At 45.2% G+C, this 14686-nt stretch overlaps 1 protein-coding gene across 3 annotated transcripts in view; it reads left to right on the top strand.

The window, feature by feature from the left end:
- Window positions 1-14686, top strand: part of SATB2 (SATB homeobox 2) — a 130047-nt gene that overhangs the window by 97848 nt on the left and 17513 nt on the right. For all 3 annotated transcript variants that reach the window (XM_030487469.2, XM_030487471.1, XM_030487470.1), the window contains one exon: window positions 9557-9754. In XM_030487469.2, coding sequence (XP_030343329.1) covers window positions 9557-9754 — 198 coding nt within the window. The remainder of the gene's footprint in view (window positions 1-9556; window positions 9755-14686) is intronic.

Genomic DNA, 14686 nt, shown 5'->3' with positions numbered 1-14686 from the left:
CTGCAGCTGAGTTACATGGTGGGAAGCACTCATTGAAAGCTGCCCTTGTTTGTAGAAGAGAGGGTTTGAAAGAGGGGAAAAAAGAGCTAATCTGAGGGTTTGCTTGGACTCTCCGCCAAGGTTCGTTCACTTGCTATTCTCCACAGGCCTGGCTTGCATTGCATTGGCTTCCTCTATTATTCCCTCACCCCAGACTACTGAGAGGCTTCCAGTTTGCTAACAAGGCATGTGTTATGTTGGGCGCTGCTGTTCTGTCAACAGCAATCCACGGTGCTGTGAGATCTTCACAGTTTTAGCAGCCAGTGAATCTCCGACAGGGCTGTTTTGACATTTTATACACAGGGCTGTATGTCATGTACCCAAGAGAGCATCCAGAGCCAATGGAGGCCTCATTTCATCTTCTGTCTTCATACAGGAAGAGTGGTACCCACTGAGAGCAGTTATTGCAAGCGGCATCATCTACTGGTGGAGTTAATTGACCTCTAATTTAACAAGTAGCCATCTTTATTCTTAAGTCATGGCAGAGTCTCAGTTCAGCAACTGAAGGGAAGGGCAGCCGCTAGAAACTTCAGTTTGCAAATCACAGCACTCGAAAGTCAACATAAATGCAAAGAACAGAGTCTCATGGAGGTACCAAGGCAGTATGGATACCTCCATAAGGGAATCCACCATATAAAGATCTCAAGTCATTCATTTTAGACATGGACTTATTCATTACTTACTTATCTTAATATGCATTTAATCCTTGCAACTTATATCTAGACATTTTTAGTCTTGTTTGTGAAGTGCTTTGCATCCCTTTGTATCTTTGAAGGCAGCAGGAGCTGAGGGGCTCAGCGCCTTGCAAACACAGCCTCCAAAGCTGTCATCCTGTTTTAGTTGCCAGCTGTTAGTGACGTACCCGCTGGACAGCATGCTTCTCTGGGGATGCTGCCTGCTAATGCCCTTTGTCCTTTAAATGGCTAAACCTGGGACCTGTATTATCGTGTTGGGAGTGTTTCAGAGTGTGGCTGGAACACCAGGATTTGGTTTCCAATCTGTGCTTTGGGGTCTCTTGGTTATATTTAATCCACAAGGAGATGGGTGTACCATTTCAGAGAGGTTTGGCTGGCCTGTGTGTCTCCAGAACTGGGCAGTGGCACAAGCAGAGACCTTCACCTTGGCTTGCTGCAGATTTGGACTGTCAGTCGTGAAAACTGGCTTCTACATCCAGTTCTGCAACTGCTCTACAGTACAACTTCAGGAAAACCATTTCCCCTGTGACCATGTGCCAGCACTTCTGTAATACTGTGCAGCAGCATCACGCCTCTGACTTCTGCTAGTGAGAGTCCTCGCAGAGGCTGTGCTGTGCTCAGCAGATGTTTTTTTCTTAGTCTGTACAAAATGAGTTTAGGAATATAGTTCTGTTCATAATAAACAGTCACTATCAAAATAAATAGCGGGCATAGCTGGCTGGAGCACTTGTTGACAGTCTGGGGGATGGCAAAGTTTGTATGAACATGGAGACTAAACTTCCCACGTTTCTCCCAGGACAATCAGGCTGGGGCAGCGTGGGGAAGCGAGGCACGTGCTGCTTGGGATCTACCCCAGTCAGGGTATATGGAAGATTTTGATCTTCATCAGTCCAATGAAAACAAAAAGTAAACCCTTGAAACTGAAATTCTTCCTCAAGGGACTGGAATTTGATCCAGTTGCACCACAGTAAAGCAAGAGAGACCCCATGGAGCCACATGTGAAAAAACGTGAAGCTGGCAAAGCTCAGTCTCTGGTTTTGTATCTTTGCCCTATTTAAAAATGAACAAACAAAAATAAACTCGACCGGGAGTTGGAGGCGAGGGGCAGAAAATCCCTTCAGTTGAGGCCTTGCAGCTAAGAGAAGCCCAGGCCTCCGGATAGAAATCACTGCAATAGTTCCTTGCCTTTCTTCTGACTTTTCATGGTGAGATACCTTCCTTATTGCCAGGATTGTCTGGGAGTCTGTTCTTTGGCCAAGGAGGGTGTTAGCTCCACAGGAGGAACCCTGCTAGATGGGACTCAGCACCACAGCTGTCTGCCCATCCTCGCACCTCCTGCCCGTGCTCTGAGAAGAAAGGAGAGGTACTGTGAGAGAAATGAGCAGCATCACTTTAAGGCAGGAATAGCTCTAGAAACCCTTTATTTTGTCATTTCCTCTCTTTCCTTCCCTCTCTTTCCTTCCTTATATTTCCTTGTATTCATTTGATATGATGGGGTGCCTTCGCTCTTCCTTTTAGCTTATATTAGGTTTTTTCTGTGCCCTTAAACTAATTAGCTTCCAGTGCTGATGAACAACAGCTACAGAAAACAGCTGGTGGTGAAGATGCGTAGCATATATAGTGTGTGCATATAGGGCACGTCGTACTGCTGTAGCATCTTGTTGCCTTTATGGTGTTGTGAATCTCTGCGGCTGGGGCATATCTGTTGTGTTGATATTTTGATGTTCTTATTACATGTGGAGGAAATATAGAAAGACATTTCTCTCCTAGACTGAACTTAAAATTTCATTGAAGTACCTTTAGATACTAGCTTCTCTTTTACAGACCTTTACAGATGCAGATGCAATGTGCCCCATATCCAGGACAAGCTTGAGAACTGGGCCCATGTGGACCTCATGAGGTGCAGGGTCCTTCACATGGGTTGGGGCAACCCTCAGGCTGGGGGATGAAGGGATTGAGAGCACTCCTGCTGAGAAGGACTTGGGAGTACTCGTGAATGCAAAGCTGGATGTGAGCTGGCTTCAGTGTGCACTCACAGCCCAGAAGGCCAGCTGTATCCTGGGCTGCATCCAAAGAAGCGTGGCCAGCAGGTCAAAGGAGGTGATCCTGCCCCTCTACTCTGCTCTTGTGAGACCCACCTGGAGCACTGAGTTCAGCTCTGGGGTCCTCAGTACAGGAAAGATATGGACCTGTGGGGTGAGTCTAGAGGAGGCCATGAAGAGGGTCAGAGGGCTGGAGCACCTCTCCTATGAAGGCAGGCTGAGAGAGTTGGGATTGTTCAGCCTCAAGAAGCCTCTGGGGAGACCTTATTTTGGCCTTTCAGTGCTTAAACAGGGCTTAAAAGAAAGATGGGGGGAGACTTTTTAGCAGGGCCTGTTGCAATGGGACAGGGGGTAATAGTTTTAAACTAAAAGAGGAGAGATTTAGACTAGATGTAAGGAAGAAAGTTTTTACCGTGAAGGTGGTGAAACACTGGAGCAGATTGTCCAGAGAGGTGGTAGAAGCCCCATTCCTGGAGACATTCAAGGTCAGGTTGGACAGGGCTTGAGCAACCTGATCTAGTTGAAGATGTCCCTGTTCATTGCAAGGGGGTTAGACTAGGTGACCTTTGAAGGTCCCTTCCAACCTAAGTCATTCTATGATTCTGTGATTCTATGACAGCATCTGCAGCTGTGCGTTAGCCTCTCAGCAGCTGAGCGAAGCAGGGACAGTGGTGGAGCTGGGCTTTGCTCAGGAAGTCCTTGGCAGACCTGGGAGCTGATGGCAGGCTGCTTGCCCTAACCACAAGCCCATACTTCCTCTCCAGCGTGGGGAGAAGCTTGTTTAAACTTGGTACGCTGGAAATATCCTCAGTGCACAGCATCCTTCCCTCTGAGGCCAAGGCTGTAAGCAGGCGTTGTGTTCCCATGAATGTAAGATATGTCAGGGCTCAAGTACCTCGTTCATATTTTTCTATAGTTTCATGTTTTATAAGGCTGGTGAGAAACTGGCCCTCATGAAAGTGCTCTGCATTTTGCCTTGTGTTTTGGGGGGAGGAAATGTACCTAGCGTTTCAGAAAATCCAGGCTATTGAGTGATTAACCTTGAACTGTATCAAAATGCTCCAAGTAAAGCTTCTCAGGTTTGGTCCCCCTCCCCCGGCCCTCATCAAGAATTCATTGAAGCCATGACAGAACTCTCCATTACAGTTAGTCTTTTATCCATTTCAGCTTTCTTGATTAGGTTATCTTGAATCATTAGGGGGTTTATTTATTTTAATAGACACTTATTGGATTCATGGAAAGAGAGTTTGGCGACTAAGGAACAAGAGCTGAATATTATCTGGCTCATTTTGCGCTGCATAGAGTCCCAAACTGAGCAGAGGGAAGAGAGGCTGAGGAAGTTTGTCCGGAGTTCTCCTGTGATCCAGTGTAGAAAGGGAGCTTTCTCTAGGGAACACAACATTTCTTCCCTAATCTTTCAAGGCTTGTGTCAATCATTGCTGCTTTTTTTTCCTTTTGTCACATATGTTGACATTTTCTGCACTGATGATGTGGGTGAGGAAATGGCCTTTTACATTTATTTTTGAGATTTATTCCTGAATCACTCTTACTAAAAACTCTTCATTTGCCTACTCATGCTTTCACTGGAGACCCTAGAAAATGTCAGCACAGAAAACTAACTGTATTGTTAATTTCAGTGTAAATGCAGGGAAGCGTAAGGTCAGTTCAGTTGCAGTTTTATCCAAGCTCTAAGTGCCCTGGTCCAGCCCAAGCAGAAAGGCTGCCTGTGATTAACTCACCATGGACACCGGGCTGCCACCTCCTGCGGTGGCTTTCGGTAGAGATGCTGCTCAAAGTGTAAGCACTGGCCTATAGCCCCAGCAAAACTGAGCCTGAACTCTTCCCACATGCCCTCTTATCCTCAGTCAGACATTTGGTCCTTGGCTGACTGCATGTCAGCAGATCTGCAGGAAGCAGTTATGGGATCGGGATATTTGTGCATACCTTCATAGAGTGCTGGAAAACCTGACCTTCTTGTTGGCTGGTACCTCTGGCTGCCAGAGCAGCCTCCCCTGCTCCAGGGTGTCTAGCAAAAGTGAAAGGGTCAAGCTGCTAAAAAGGGCTCAGGGATAAGTGACAGAGAATATGGCTTGTGATTTCTTCACCAGCTAACTGTCCCTCAAGGGGGTTGGAGTGCGCCAAGGCTAATGCTTTGGTGTAGTAAGCATGCTGTTTCTTTAACAGCATAAAAGCACAATGGGAATGGCTGGCTTCCTGCAGATTTTTGTTGTTGTTTGCTTAGCTATGTGGAAATGTATTTGATTAGGAGACAGAGAGGTTAAAAATAGGACATTAATATGATATTATTTGTTTTATCAAATAAAATGCTTAGAAAATGTTTATCTTGTCTCATGAGAACAACAAAAATAGAGGCCAGCACTTCTCTGCAGCTCTCTTTAATGAACTAAACTGAGCTGTGTTCTCGATGCCTCTAGAAGTTTTGGGGTGAAATGAAGGAAGTTCTGAGCAGAATTCCTTGTAACCACAAGCACTGGGTGTGCCTGACTGCAGAGCCAGAAACATCCTTTAATTGTGCTGTTTATCCTTCTTTTATTTTTAATGGAAGACATTCCCACTTGAGAACCTTAGAAGCTGACGTGGAGGGCCAGATTCTGCCACCCATATTGACACCGGCGTGTATCAAACTCTCTGGGTAGCTCTGTGGCAGTCAAGGGGGCTGTTTGTGCAGTGGAGCCAGACTTGTGATGTGCAGGGGAGGCAGGATCAGAAAATCACACCGTACCACGGCTCTGGGGAAGGCTGTGTTATTTGTTAGATTTTCAGAATACGTTCACAGAAGTTGGATTTAGTTGTAATGCAGCGAGCTCAGATCTGTGGATGAGTGGGGGAAAAGGTGGTGAGATAGTGTCTCCTTCTTCACTTCTCCTTCTTCATGCCAATAAATATAGCTATAGAGGAAAATTCATTGTGAATGGCTGTAGCTCCAAGCATTTCTGTATGTTAGCATTTTAGCATTTCCTAAACGAAATAATTCTCCTGGAAAGCTCTGTGTAACATACACAGACCCCAAGAAATAAATAAAAGAAAATACAAAAAAATTGCAACCAAAAAAACCCCAAGTTGAGATTTTTAACAGAAAAAGGAGATTTGCGTATTAATAATTCATGAGTTCTCATTGAACATGCACGAAGAAACGGTGCTATTCAATAGAGAATACTGTCATCTGTCACTGTTTTATTTGACATTTACACTTTTTTTTTTTTCCTCCTTTTTTTCTCTGCCTGGTACTGCAAAACTTTCTTGGATGGCGTGCTAGGATTATTTAAATAAATAATGAAAGAAATCCGATGCAGACTTCTCATCTGAGCATGGGGAAGGCGGTTACTTGCAATCATAAAGAACGTGTGAGTAAGCTGCAGCGCTGTGTTTCCTCACGTATTAGCCAGAGCTATCGCCTAATAAGCAGCCCCGTAGATGGGTAGATAGGTTCTTGAATAGATGGGCGAGAGAGTAAACGCTTGGATAAATAAAGAGAAGGGTAGGAAAAGAGCAATGAAAGGACAGATCTGCTGCAGATAAGCGTACGCATGCACACAGTGGGTACGCGTGTGTATGTGTGGGGGTGAGCGAATGGTGGCTGTTGTGAAGAAAGCTGCCACAAATACATTGCTGTTGCCGTTGCAAAAATAAATATTTATAAATGGCACTGGGGGAGATCCAGTCCTGCACAACGTGGGAGAAGACGGGGCATTTAGCACAATGACAGTTCAGTTAGGCGCACCTTGCAATTTCTTGCTAATATTAGGCTCATGAAAATCTTTCTGCTCTGTAGGTTAGTTATTATTTATAAAAATCACAGAACCAGCTGATACATTCATAAGCTAATTATTGTAGCAGCTGGGTACACATGGTGCAATATGTCTGAGGCTGTGAAGTATCACAGATTTCTTGGGGCCTGCTGTGGTGGGGGTGTGCTGTTGAAGGCTAGATCCCTTAATCTGATCAGCCAAGCAAATACTTTGTGGGGAAACTGGATTAATATCTCTCTAAATACCACGGATGTGCTTCACCTTCAGAACCAGGCTCCTTTAAACGTGCCATTAGCTTATCTCCTTTGGGGAATGGAGAAGTTCTCAGGTGTCCTCAGGATGGCGGGGTCTTTGCCTGGTGCCTCCCTTTGCCAGAAATTAATTTGGTTTGCTCATGTCTGCACACATGGTCACACTGCAGTCTAATCTTTTCCCTAATAGCTCCAAGGTCAGGACCTCGCATGTTGCCAGGCAAATTGAGCGCTATCCTTCTTAAAGACTAATGGCAGCGGGTGCCTAGTCCATAATGAGGCCTGTAGTGTTGCTCTAAGTGATTGTAATGAATGCTGATGATAACGGGACAGATAAATCACAATGCAGCAGTTGGGTTAGCTGGTGCAGCGCTGGGCAGGGGAGGTGGTTGCGCTGAGCCGGGCACTGCGCAGTGCCCTGCAGCCCTGGGAATACCCCAAGAGCATCCTCCCTGGGCTCTGGCCCCACCAGGTTGCAGCAGTTTGTGTGTGTTTTCTGTTCAACGATTGGTGTTCATGCTGCAGCATCCCTCGGGAGATGTTAAACATACCTGTTTGAAACATGTGAAAGAGTTCAGTTGGAGACTTATTAGATCGCTGAAAACAGGGAGAAACGGGAGCTTATTTTTTCCACAGATGGTTTATTTTCCATTTCAAAAATTATTTCCTTTGTACAGAGGAACCCCTGAGAAAACCCTGTGGAGCTGGGAGATTTTCTTCCTGTAAAAGAGAGAAAGTTTGGGGGGATTTCTGAGCAGTGGAAAGGGGAAGAGGAGAACTGAGGGCAAGGGATGTGGCCAAACCCCATTAAAATGCAGATATCACCTGGCTGCAAGATTATCTAAATAGCAGTAAAAACACTTTGAAAATATAATACAGATCCCCCCTCAAGTAAATGATCAAATATCTTGTTTTCATCTTTGCCCCCCCTTTAACCCTCCTAGTTTATTGCAAGAAAAGATCAGGTCTGCACAAATGTGGCCTCTCACTTGTAAAAACAAGGCAGTGTTGTGTTACAGATTAGTTTATAAATCCCTGGTGGCTTCACAGTTCAGTGCCTACAGCTGCTGCAGATGGGCCTGGGTTTTTGTCTCTTTGCTGTGCTGCAGCCGGCAGTTGAAGGAGAAAATGGAATGATCAGGTTATTAACATGTAGGCCGTGAGGAAGAGGCTGCACAATGAGAACAGCTGGTGTTGCTGTCTTGGCTGATGCAGCGGAGATAATCAAATCTTGCCTTTTTTGGGGGGGTGAAGGCAGAAGACACAGTGGAGAGTAAGACAAACAACGGCTTATGATGTTATATACGGGGTTTAGAGTGCACGATAGAAGTTATCAATGGCTTACAAGTTGTTACACAAAAAAGCAATACCCAAACCCCCCCGTGTGGGCCGGTAATGAACCCGGCTGTTCAGCTTGCTCTACTTGCTGTTCGGAAAAGCACAGTTTTGGCTACTTCTCGTACCAAACATTTTTAACATTGATCAAGCTATCTTTTAGGTATTGTAAGGTGCCTGTCAAAATGGTGTCAAAATGCGGAGTTGTAGCTCGGAAATGATGGGTTATAAAGCTACTAGGTAAAATATTTTGACAGGAGTCAGTAAGGCGCGTTGACAGCATCCTCAGCATTATCTTCTCATCTGTCATTTGCATTGCATCTCCTGCATGCAGGCACAGGAGGGGAGTCGCTGTCCCCAGCCCCTGGCAGGGCCGGCTGGACGGGGCTAGCTGTGTCCCCATATCCCCACCCGGGCAGCAGTGACCACCCTCCCTGGTTAACCTGCTGGGGACGCCGGGTCACTGCCACACATGCGCAGCACACTAGGGGCTGTCCTCACCATAACTGCTATGGATGTGGTACTTTTTGGTTGTCTTTGTGCTTTGGAGTGGTTTCCTATTCCCGAAGTGCTGGCGCTTTCCCCTGCTGGGGTCTGAGCTCTCAGCCCCTGTGGAGAGGTCCTACAGGATTTCATGCAGTGGTAACTTTCTGAAAGCATTTCAAACTAACCTTAAAACAATATAGCAGGAATAAAATCGACTACTATTATGATCTGCAGTTGGGTTTATAATTACCTCCACCTAGTATCTTGATCTCTTTAGTAACTTCTGCAGGACCCTCTTTGCTGCTTGTGTCCTAAACAATAGAGGATTCCCTTTCTGTGAGGTTGCATCTTCTAAGTGGCTGATTATTTAAAGCTGTCAAATTTTAGTGGGGTTCAGAGCTGGAGGAGTCAATGCAACAGAGTGATGGCAGATCAGAGGTCTTTATTTAATATTATCTTCTTCTAAACATTTTCAGTAGTGGTTGAATTTATGGGCCTGCAGCTGCAACCCTTACCATAAGTGAGTCTCAGGGGCTATGTCTCCTTTTCTCGGATGAAGAAATAAAGGGGCTCTGAAGCAGAAGTGGAGATGCATCTTTCTTTCAACTCTAGTTTTCTATAGGAAAAATATATCCAAAAATTTTAAACATTTATCCATACCATTTTAAATATGGTATGATTATGACAGGCGACAAGATGCTGTGCTTCCTGGTTCCTGTTAAGTGCTGCTGATTGTTTCTGTTTCTCCAACTTGCAGGGAATATAATATATCAAGGATTTGTTGAGACCAAAGGGCAGCTGAGGCAGGGTGGGGGGGGAACTGTGTGAGATGAGACCAGCAAAACTTGCAGCACAGAGCTTTAAGTCCAGCTGACCTTCCGCTCACATCTGGTTCCGTGGAGCTCAGTGAATTACCTGTGCTGACCCTACCGTTGCAGGGCTGGCTGTGTGAGCTGCTTCGCTGGAAAGAAAACCCAAGCCCAGAAAACCGCACCCTTTGGGAGAACCTCTGCACCATTCGCCGCTTCCTGAACCTTCCCCAGCACGAGAGGGATGTGATCTATGAGGAGGAGTCCAGACATCACCACAGTGAGCGTATGCAGCATGTTGTCCAGCTGACTCCCGAGCCTGTGCAGGTCAGAGTGCTAACTTCCTTCTGAGGGTGTCTGTGCAGGGGAACAGTGTGCATGGGTAACATGGGGGTTTGGAAGAGTGTAACATGGGGAAGTGCTTTTTATGCATTGACTGGCACTGAAAAATGCTTCTAAAATGACCATGGTGAGCATTTTGTGGGGCATGGGCCTTCATTTTACAGCCTCCTTAGGATTGTTGTGCTCCTTTATACAGTCTTTGTGACTAGTATGTATTTTTGATTTGTACACCCTTGTTCTGTCCTTGTCTTGGGCCTTAACAGAATGAGAAATAAATAGATTCAAATATGCATAGGGAAAACAAAGTGAAAATACTACAAGACTTCCCATCTTTGCAGTTCAGCTTCAGTCAGAAGAGAAAATCAGCCTTATGTGTATTCCTAATAACTAGTAATGCATGTCACAAAACCAAACATCTGCAGATGGTCAAGAGAGCCTCAGCAGATGTTTGTTCTCAATCTAAAAAGCCGAGGCTACGCCTTCCACAGCAGACCTTCCTTTTGAATTGCTGCTGGCACTTGGTACCATTCACCTGATCCCATGGTGTGACTGCCCTCAGAGAGCTGTCCATACTGTGTTTCTCTCCCCTAATCTTACGGTTCCTCCCCCCACCTTTGCTCTCCCCGTTGTTGTTTGATGGCAGCTTGCACCACTTTGCTACTCTTGCTGTGAGCCTTGGCATTCAGCCTCTATTCTTTGTCACTGCTCTTGTTCTGCTGCTGCTAGCACTGCTGCCAACTATCTAGTCACCTTCTTGCAAAGGTGGGAGGATTTTCTTGTCTTCTTGTCCTGCCCCTTCTGAAACACGTTGGTCTTACCCAGATTAATTATTGCCTTATTCAGTCTCCTATGTCTCTTCTGCTACTGACTTCCTCCTTGCTGTCCATTTGGTCTTTCCCTGGAAGAAAAAATGGGTTTCTTGGGATTTGGATTCTCAGAGCTATAAAGTAGGGGAAGTGCTTTAAGTAATTAATGCACAGCCTTCCATGTTCCCAAAAGTCTGTGGGATCTTGGAGGCAAGGAGCTACAAAAGAGTAAAGGCCCGAGCTAATGTGTGGGAAGACAACTAGACCTGTGTAGATTTGAGCTTATTAACTCAGTTTTGGGTGGCCACAGCAAGTAGAAATATCCCCTAAGGAACAGTTTGAAGTTGTTTCCCTGAGCTCTTGTGGGTGACCTTGATGATTAGCCTACTTTCCAAAGCCTTCTGCACATCACTTCTCTGTGTCATGCAGGTTGGCTCTTGTGAGTGACATGCTACACTGTGTTGGAATGCAGTGCATTTATATTTGTCAGCAAGTTACAAAACCATGGATTAATTATTTATTACAGTCAAAATATGAAAAATGAAGAAAAATAAATGGAACCAGCTGGCGAGTACATACAGCAAAACTCCGGAGACTCTGGTATACAGTTGATACAGTAGGCTTGTGTTTTGGGGTGCTGCATTTTAAAGCTATGTTTGCCCATCCAAAAACCCCATTAGGTTTCTGAGTGGCACGCTACCAGTGCAAGACACAGGAGGCTTGCTGTCCACCTGCTCCCTACTGTCAGAAGATATTCTGCACCAAACAATTTTTTTGTAGTTTTCATTCTCTGGGACTTGAATTGTTTCAAGCAGTAAGGTTTGTCTTTTGGCTTTGCTGCAAGGGTCACTATTAGGTAATTAGCCATGAAGAATTGGTGACAGCAGCCAGAGATGTAAAGCTGAGGTCCTCACACTTGCAGTCATGGGAGATTTTGTGACACCTTACATAAGGGTAGGGGTCTTGGGCCCCGCTCCTGGCTGAACTCCAGGCCAAGTAATTACATTCTGCCTATCTGAAATTCCCCCTGTAGTGTCAAGTGGGAAAGCAACTCTCATTTCCTTCTCAAAGCGGTGGCGGATGCAGAATGTCTGCCACGGTGCCTGGCTGCATTTTAGCAGCAGGTGGAAACATCCAAGAGCTGCAGTCACCGACCTGCTTTGCTTTGTAGGCTTTGCTAGTGATAAGTGCGCTGTAGGTCAAGCCCTTACCTGCAGCCTTGATGTCAAGTTGACAGTCCTTTGAAGAAGATACAAGTAGCAGTGCTGTGGGTAACAGGCGGTGCAGTACTGTGACACCAGAGCAGGCAGGAGGCTCTTACCTCTGCTATCTCCCTCCACACACCCCATCTTTTTCTCTGCTCTGGTGGATTTGACGTGTGTACAGTAACTTGTGTCTGATGCTTGAGGCTCCTGCTCCTCCAGCTGTGAGACTGGGAGAGCCTGAAAACAGGCTGCCCCATGCTGCTGACAGAGCCTGCAGCCGTGATGGAGCCTGCTCTGGGCTGGGGACACCCCTCTGTCAGACTGAAGGACTTGGAAGAAAATCCTGGTTGTCATCACAAGAGGCAGGTGAAAGATAATGGATAGATAAATTTAAGCCTTTTCTCTGGTATAGTTTCTTGGAAGTGGCAAAGATTTCATTGTGGTGGGCTTTGTGTAGCTCAATTGCCAATTAGAGGGTTGGGCACATCTTCAGTGAGGGATTCACCCCAAGGCTGGCTATGGTTTCTGTCCATTAGTGGCAGAGTGTGTGCAGTGGGGCAGTTGTGGTGGTGCTGTAAAAGATCAGCTGGAAATAGCTTTTGATGTTTAAGGGATTACTGTTTCTTTTGTGGCAGGTTCTTGCCCTCTGTTTGTTATTGCTAGCCTCTACCTTACTGTTTAGCTTTAGGTTCAGGGCTTTAAAAAGAATCATTTTCATTTTTTTTCTCTCTTCCATTAGATTTTTCCCGTCAGCCATATATTAATCCATTTAATTAAATATTTTCCTGTTTCTGAAATGAAAAATGTCTATAATGGAAGCTCAGTGCAAAAGAAATTCCTCCCTGCACACTTGATTTATTTGTTATTGTGCTGAGGAGTCATAAAATGTGAGCCCTGTGGAGCTCTGTGACATGGCTGTGTTCTCTGGCAGCATCGGGTGTGACCATATGGACGTGCTGGAGTGCGGATTTTCCTTCACATGCTGGTTGCAGAGCATCCACACTATACCTACATGTTGCGGTCTGTGCAGGCTGAGCTCGCCACAGCTGCTCACTTGGTTTTTAAGGTTATTCAGGTGTGCACCAAGTGGCTTTATCCCACAGATTCCTGGAAAGTGGGAGGGGATGCCAGAAAGCATTATTATATTTTTACCTTGTTCTCATCCTCTTCCACCACCATCAGATGTGGGATCCTGGTTGGACCTTCGGTCTGCCCTGGCTGCTATGGAGATCTGTTGAACAGCCTGCATGCAGAATAGTCACTTTGCAGCAAGCAGCCCTCATGCTTCTGCGTTTAGGTTCTTGCTCTGCACAGGTGAGGGTACCCTGTGTTACTTCCCATCCCTCGCTAAATCCCACCATTCCCAGGCTGGCATTGGACCTTTCTGGAGTGTTAATGCTGAGAAGTGCCTACAGCCGCTTCCCGTTGCCAACCAGGGATTCGGTGTTTGTTACAGACGCTCTGGGACACAGTAAATCTAATTTCTCTCCCTTCTCCCACTATTTGTCTGCTGTGTCCAAGGTGACCACTCCAGAGAATAAGCATCTTGCCTGGCACTTTAATATAGTGCTAATTCATTGTTAATTGCTGGGGCAGAGAAACCTGACCCAGTTGGGAAAATGATGAATCAGGCTGTTGTCTCTGGAGTGTTGGGGTGGATAAGCTGGTTCTCTGGAGTAATGAGCCACCACTGCAGCAAAGTACCTGCTATTCAGAGAGCAGGGAAACCTTGCCTTTCATTTTCTGCATAAGCTGACAGATAGACTTGCTGAAGCTCGTAGGTACATATTGATTTAAGAGCAGTCAAATGTTGACTTTAAAGAAACAGGAATTATTTTCACAAGCTTTCTAATACACTGTTACTTTAGTCACTTTTTTATTACGTCCCTCCACTCTTTTTTTCCTCAGAAGCTTTGATTTAGACAAATCTGGCAATTTATAATAGTTCAGATCATAAATCACAGAGGAACATTAGTAAATAAAAGAAGGCTTAGCAGAAAGCTGTAGGAAAGCTTTTTTGTATTGTGTGTTCACTGCAAACATTGTGGTCTCTCTTTAAATATGCGGAAAATAACATACGACAGAAGTAAATGAAATACTAATTTTGTCATTTTGTGAGGGATGGAAGGGAACAAATATTTTAGAAATGACAATGAAATACAAACCAGCAGAACATGGAACCCCCATAAAAATGGGTCAAAGCAACTGGCGATGGCAATCCAATGAAACTAATTTCATATTCTCTTTCTAGAAGTAATAAAAAGGGCAGCGAACACCACATTAGTGCTTCCTAATGAAATATCTGATTCTAAACAATGTCTTAGAGTTCATGGGTCACACAATGCATAGCATGCAGGAAAAAAGAAGCGAGACTTAAAATTTCCTTTCTTGAAAAATAGTATTAATTAATAATACTTCAGCAGTCATAGATGGTTACAGCAGCAGTTACAGCAGGAGATTTTGAATACTGGAAATCAGGACTGAGTTGTCCAGGAGACTTGGACAAAAACTGCTTTCCCAAACCATGCTAGATCGGTGACTTTGGTGCTTACTGTTTCTTCTAGGCACTTTGTGGATGGTGTGCCCTGCAATTCATTCCTAATGGCTGCACCCTGATAGTTCTGCTTTTTGATCATTTCTCTGCACCCAAAAGACAGAGATCATAGATGGGTACCCGCTGCTTTTTGATTCCCCCAGCTTCTTATTCTGTGGCTAGTTGTGATGTCTGCTCATATCTAAAGTCTGGTGAGACATCTTGTACTCAATGAGCCCAGACGGACTTTCGGAGAGATTTGTATTGCAGGTTTATTCATTCCACTCAAAAAGCTCAGAGCTCTGGTTTAGGTGCACTGCAGCCAGAGTATTTATTTAGTCTTTGATTGAGAACTGCAGGGGGAAATGCATGT

The sequence above is a fragment of the Strigops habroptila genome, chromosome 5 (assembly GCF_004027225.2).
Source record: "Strigops habroptila isolate Jane chromosome 5, bStrHab1.2.pri, whole genome shotgun sequence".
Lineage (NCBI taxonomy): Eukaryota > Metazoa > Chordata > Aves > Psittaciformes > Psittacidae > Strigops > Strigops habroptila.
This window is presented reverse-complemented; position numbering and strand designations above follow the sequence as displayed.